This window comes from Bradysia coprophila, unplaced genomic scaffold (assembly GCF_014529535.1).
Source record: "Bradysia coprophila strain Holo2 unplaced genomic scaffold, BU_Bcop_v1 contig_350, whole genome shotgun sequence".
NCBI lineage: Eukaryota > Metazoa > Arthropoda > Insecta > Diptera > Sciaridae > Bradysia > Bradysia coprophila.
In genome coordinates this window covers 5,024,757-5,031,419 of record NW_023503608.1, presented here as the reverse complement: position 1 = coordinate 5,031,419, position 6,663 = coordinate 5,024,757, and the positions used below count along the sequence as shown (strand labels likewise).

Below are 6,663 nucleotides of genomic sequence, written 5' to 3'. Positions count from 1 at the left end.
ACTTCCTCGCAAATCAACCTTTCAACCTTTACACATAACTGTCGCAATAGAAAAAATGAATCCTCGGCAGTTCCATACACTACATACACTAGTAAAATAATATACGTTTGTGTGGCTAAGTCCACATGTACTTTGCTCTTACGATAGATAAATCTTACGACTTACTGCCACTTACCTATAATAGTCACAGCAGAGTAAAATAAACCAGGCAGTAGCAGTTCATTTTTGAAAAGTCAAATAAGGGACCTAATTCACTGTATGAAGATGAACTCAAATGAACACTGATATAAAATGAATAATTTTATTCGCCAAAAATAAAGCTACTGTAGATACTGTAGGTTCTTAGTCAAATCAAGCGCTCATGGCTGGTTTTGCTTACTCTGCTGTCTGTATAATTCTAAATGCAAAATCATTTCGAAACATTTTATCAATGTGCGACGAAGAAAACAATTGACTAGTTCGAAACTACTTTGATAGAAAAGCGAGCATCACCATTTTTGGGAGCTTATGAGGTTCTGTCACGATTTCACTTGTCAATAAAAACTAGGAATCGATGTTTCGTGTAAGTAAAACAATCATGCGCGATTAACTAAACGAGGTCGTGTTATTCAGTCTGTTGTCTATGTTATGATTAATATTGATGACAAACATATAGATTTTGATTTGTAGTCAAATTTTTATTTCATTTACCTGAGACTAACATTTACAATTATCACAACATCGATAAACATCTATTATATTGTCTAATGGTGAAGTTGTCGTGCTTAAAACTCTAAGACTATTTCTGAGAAGACATTTTCTCTCATTTTCACAAAATTTCCAACTTTTTCCTATTTGTTTATTTTGTAAAACACAGTTAGGAAAATATTAGAAAATGTTTTCCCAAAAATAATCGTTCTTAAAACTTGAGTCTAGTTTTTTTGTGAAATAATTTTACCACAATCTCTATGATCTGAGCACACAACAGGAGGTTCATATCCACAAGGCTGTAAACTTTGGGGAGGTCACGCAGATGCAGATACGCGGGTGGCACTTCAAGTTTCATTGGTGTTTTTTTTTGTAAATTGTTTGAAATGGTGTTTTCAGAAATCTTTTATCCCCAAGAAACAAGGCTCTGACACGAAACTATTTAAAAAATTAGTATCATATTAGAATATCACATCGAAAAATATATAAACGCGGACTAGGCACTAGAACACGTGACTTTACAACTACAGACAATCATTTCGTACGCGACACTTTTGCTTGTTGTTAAATTTTGATTTCTCTTTTGGTCATTGTTATCGGTCATTCCATGAATAACATTGTTTGGACCAGTACTACCGTTATTTAAGTTGGACGGAAAAAGAAGAGTGTCACATAAGCATTGACCTTAAAACGCCTAAGTTTTAGGAACGAAGTAAGGAATAGTGGTTTTCTACTAGAATTAAACCACCCAAAAATTATGCTAAATATTAAATTGAATATTGCTGCAAGTTGGTCGGTTGGGCATTAATAGTTATTTGTTCAACGAGGGAAGAAAAGTTCGAAATTGCATTTCGAGGTAGGTCACCCGAGAAAATACAATTTCCAACTTTTTAACCTTTTTCCCGAGGTAAACACACACCGTTTTTCGAAACAAAGGCTTTCGAAGTATCAGCAGACGGGAGAAAACTACAATTTTCTCGACTGCGTTGTGAAGTAGTTTTTCGTTTACCAGTGAAGATAAAATTGGAAATTCCAATTGCGACCAGAGCGAAGCGACTGTCGTTATTTCGCTCGACTTGAAATTTCCTATTTCTCCCAGAGATGAACACAACGTTCTTCATGCATGTTATGTTTTGCCGTTTTTGCCGAAAACATCAATTCGCCATACCATTTTCGAAAACATAATCAAAGTGACAGTTCAAATGAGAAAATTTCTATTTTCTCCCCTCGGGAGAGAAAGTGCTGCACTTTTCTTACTAGAAATGTCATTCACCCAGTCGTCAAGAAAACACAATTCTTCCAGAAGAGTAGAAAATAAGGCAAAACACAACGCGCATGAAAACATTTTAGATATAATTTGCAATCAGTGAGTGAATTGGTTGAGAAAATTCACCATACTTACAACCTTCCCTTGATTAACATAAGTTTCGTTTTCCGTTTTGTCAAATCTAAAAATCCCACATCGAGAATAATAGCAGTATACCGCCACGCATAGAAACTATGTTGGAACGCAACATAGTTAATATTGGACAGGAACAAAGTGCAGCGCATCATAAACATCGAGTGACGTGCAATGTTTATATTTGTTGTAATTATACGCGTTTTCAATTCCAACACAATTTCTGTGCATGCGTAGCGTACAAAGCTATTATTTGGTCTAATCGATTTTCAATTAATCCATACCAATAAAACAGAAATTTTATTCTGTTGGTTTCACAATTACAAAAAAGCTCTTTGTTGTTGCATTTGTGACGATTGGTATAAAAACTCAAAGTGGGGACAACAAAGAACTTTTTTTAGTGTTCGACCATCTTTTAGCTCTCAGGACTTGAAACGCTCGCATTTCAATCAACATCTTCTGGTCGGTTAGAGGTATACCAGAATTACTTCAAAACTGGTTTGTAGCCAACTTTCTCCATGTAGCTGACAAATTGATACGGAATTTCGGCAAGAACGCTTTTAGCCAGCTCAGCTTTCGATTTGACGGTTGTTGAATCATTTCTCTTACCCAAAAACTTGTTCAGTGGCACGAACTGCACAATGTCCCTTTCGGCGAAACGTCCGTCCAACCTCAAACGGAACTCATCCGAATCCAATTGATCCATGCGAGCAAAGTTAGCGTTTCCGACGCCAACAATTATTATCGAAATTGGTAGGGATGATGCGGTGATGATGGCATGTTTGGTTTCCTTTATATCGCTTATGATGCCATCGGTGATCATCAGCAGCACGAAGTAATGTTTTCCGTCTTGGAATTCGCGTGCTATGGAGATTGCGTTGTTAATGACTGGAGCGAAATTCGTCGGTCCGTACAGTTCGACAGTTTTTACGCAATTTTCATAGTGAACCAATATCTCTTCCATGCTTGAACAGTTTGGATGCTTGGGATTTCCATTCAACGGAAATTGATGGGATATCTCACCATCCGGTGGTATTTTAGCGCCGAAGCCTGAGGAATGCAGAAAAGAAGGAAAAAGTGTAAGCTCCGAAAATTAGTATTCAGGATGAAAATGGTATGTCTTACCGAACGCTGGATACAGCTTCGATGTGTCGTAATTTTGTACGATTTCACCGACACTTTGAAGCGCAATTTGGTAAGGATTCAAACTATCTTCGTAGAGATAGTGTAGCGATCCTGCATTAGTGTAATTTCCATTCGATTGCGTAAAATCAACAGCGACTGCGAAGTGCATTTGAGTTCCATTTCGGATGTAATCCATGAATGTTACATCGTCCGTAATTTGGAATTTGATTATTTTCAGTTTTCCTGTCTGTATGCAATCTTCGGAACTTGTTTTGGGTTTGTACAGTTTCAGCGTTTCGACATCGATTTTTCGCAGTGATGTCATGCACGTTCCAATCAATCGATGGTTTCCATTCCGTCGCCGATTATAGCAATCAATTTTGATGCTTCGATCGTAGTCGCCGTTACATAGACTCGTTAATTGTATTGAAAGTTTCCATATTGTATACGGCCTTCCCAACGATAGTTTCGACATTAGCGTTCGTGGTGCTTGGATAGTTCCAGGTCTCTTTACCACTGAATACGATCCATCTTCATTCAACCGAGAAATAACTAGGAACGGATCATTGCACTTCAACCACGACTGTCGCTTGAGTTTCTCAGCTATAAACTCAACTTCAACCAATTTCTTACAAGCTGCAACCTCTTCAGCAACCAAAACAATTTCGCCACAGTCCTCCGCCAATGAACTCTTCAATTTACCAGCAAATTGTTTCCCACTATGTGCAACGATATCAGAGAGAATGGTTTGGAAAACTCCCATTACTTGATATTTGCCACACTTGCCACCCGAGTCGTCATCACGTATCTCGAACTTCATATCCTGTATCGTCTCGAATTTGTAGTCGACAACGAATTTCTTGGCCCATTGAGGGTTCAAGCAATCGTCAATGGTTTCCGTTCTGGCTATTTGTCTCCATGATATTTCATTCTGCCACCTCTCCTTCATTGACAATACACAATATGGATCGGATTTTGATGCAATGTCAAGGTTCATTAAACCATTGCAACTCAAAGATAATTCGATTTTTGTGGTACAAACTTTTGGTTGTACGAATGGTGTCAGCATTTCACTCGTTACGGTTTTTGCAGATGATGTATTCACGGACCAGGCCACAGATTGCATTTTGGGCGATTTTAATTAATTTTCTGATGTAAACTTTATCGCTGCGTTGAATAGGTTTCAACAAAAAGGTGAACTGCGGTCTCTTAAAGAATTCGTTTGTTCGAAACAAATACCTTCAAACGAACTTCTTTTGAATGAATGGGAATCATTCAACTGTGCAGTTTATAGGTGTAGTCGTATGTTATGATGCAAATATATTGCGAAATCGAGGATATATTTACACACTTCTACCATTTTGATAGTATAATAATAAGACGTCACGACGTGCTCCTTTATATCCTTTTCAGTCCTGTCAAGCATTATATAAAGATAACACGTTGATGACATGCGCATGGTTAAAATTTAAATAATTGCCACATTAAGCTGTCGATGTGAATGGACTGAAGGGACTGAAAGAGCATTAATGAATTGAATTGAAACAAAAGCAAAAAGTTTCTCGATTTCCCTTTATCTTAGGCGTTGGAAAAATTCAGTAAGCCTCTATTGAGACTTGTACAACGCACTGCAAGCATAAGTGGTCCTCTAAATAGTTTACAGAAACTTGACAGTGTGTCACACAACTGTAACAATATTTTTCATGTGAAATAGAGTACTTTCTGCAGCTGACCACTTTTGCTTGAAGTGCGTTGTTTGTACCAGCAGTACATTTTTCGTGGTAGTTGAGTAGTACTATTGTACTGTTGAACAGTACTATTGTCTATTGAGCTATAATGTGTAAGATAGAAGGGAATGATGCCAAACTCAGCTGAATATTAATGCATTTTTGTTATAAGTATATACAGCTACGTTACATATTTGTACTTGTCCCGATTCAAAAAAAAATGTTCAGCTGTGCTGAATATAATTTTTTTGGGTGTAATTATGTCGTACAACCACGGCAGAGTAAAATAAACCAGGCAGGAGCGGTTCATTTTCGAAACGTCAAATAAGGGACCTAATACACTGGATTAAAATGAACTCAAATGAACACTGACATAAATTGAAAAGTTTGATTCGCAAAAAATATAGGGCTAGATTATTCAGGTCCCTTGTCAAACGTCCACTCCTGCCTGGTTAACTTTACTCTGCCCTGCGTACAACGTTAAAAATCCTCGAGGCTTTTTAGCGTTGGTAGAATAGAAGCACGACAGAGTAAAGTTAACCGGTTTATTTTACTGTGCCGTGATAGAAGACTTGGTCGTGTATTTTCTGAGCTCAGAAATATATCGTCGTCTTTAACTTAATGCTTAGTTTCCTATTACCAAAAAAGTACTCCGTGTGAGAGACAAAATTGATTTTTTTTCAATTTTTCCTTTGTTTATTTGACAGCTTGCTCTCTCACAGAGTACTTTTTGTTGAGTGGAATGGACACTTAATCGTCACTCGTCACATGCTTAGCGGGAATTTAATATTATACGTTTTGTTCGGCTTGAACAGTCTTAATCATTTTCAATATTCTATTATCTATTATCAAAATTATCTTGGAACATTATCATAGGCCCAACGAACAGTTATATCATCAGTTATCGACAGCAAGAAAAAATAAGCTTTACACTGCCGTATTGCATATCAAAATGAAGCTCAAGATTTTTTTTAAACAAAGTAATAGACTCGATAACTATTGTAAAGGGTTAAAGGGTCAGAAACCCGAGAAAAATCTCAAAACTCCCTAATTTTCGGCCCCGACACATGAAAAGTAGTTGTTCGTGTTCCTAGAGGCACGACAGAGTAAAGTTAACCAGGCAGGAGTTCATTTTCATCCAGTGTTGTATTAGGTCCCTTATTTGACGTTTCGAAAATGAACTGCTCCTGCCTGGTTTATTTTACTCTGCCGTGCTGGAGGCCAAACGAAAACACAAAACTTTTTGCATTTCTCATTAAATAAACATTTTTCGCGTTTTCATCCGCGAGAACTTAGGCTTGGACAGTTCATTTTATATGTAGGAGACTTATCAGTAAATGTATTCTTGCCAAGCATTCAATGTTGTCATTAGTTTTGTGGTCTCATCACAACATCATAAAATTTTGCGATTCATGATAAAAACCGCGGAGATTTCTATTTTGGCATAGCAGCTGTCCACTTCGTTTATGTAATACCTATATTTATCAATCTGCTCTTTGGTTGTCGCATTATCATTTTTAGTGAGAATATAAATTAAACAGAAAATATAGAAAAGTTGTAATGGCTCTCAACAAAAAGGTTTTGTTTTTGGTCGCTGCATCATGTCTCTTAATTGCTGTAATTGTCGTTCTTTGTGTGGTGCTTTTCAGACAGGAGGATGTTGAGGACAGTCATGTTTTACTTGAAGAGCAACAATGGATCCACGGAGCCAACGATTGCAGTACG

The 6,663-nt window shown here is 37.2% G+C and overlaps 1 protein-coding gene across 1 annotated transcript; it reads right to left on the bottom strand.

Moving 5' to 3' along the window:
- Positions 1–850: 850 nt before the first annotated feature.
- On the bottom strand, positions 851–4,616 carry LOC119080429 (copine-9-like). Its single transcript, XM_037188784.1, has 2 exons — positions 3,212–4,616; positions 851–3,136 (listed from the first exon to the last, which is right to left on the bottom strand). The coding sequence occupies exons 1-2, from the start codon at positions 4,335–4,337 to the stop codon at positions 2,571–2,573; spliced, it is 1,692 nt and encodes a 563-aa protein (XP_037044679.1). The 5' UTR covers positions 4,338–4,616; the 3' UTR covers positions 851–2,570.
- Between the last annotated feature and the right edge of the window lie 2,047 nt (positions 4,617–6,663).

What these genes read in the sequence shown, in the direction of transcription:
- LOC119080429 (XM_037188784.1), bottom strand. Translation starts at nt 4,337, where the DNA reads ATGCAATCTGTGGCCTGGTCCGTGAATACATCATCTGCAAAAACCGTA. An exon ending in GAAGCTGTATCCAGCGTTCG is followed by an intron (nt 3,137 to 3,211) that starts GTAAGACATACC and finishes TGCATTCCTCAG; the next exon opens with GCTTCGGCGCTAAAATACCA.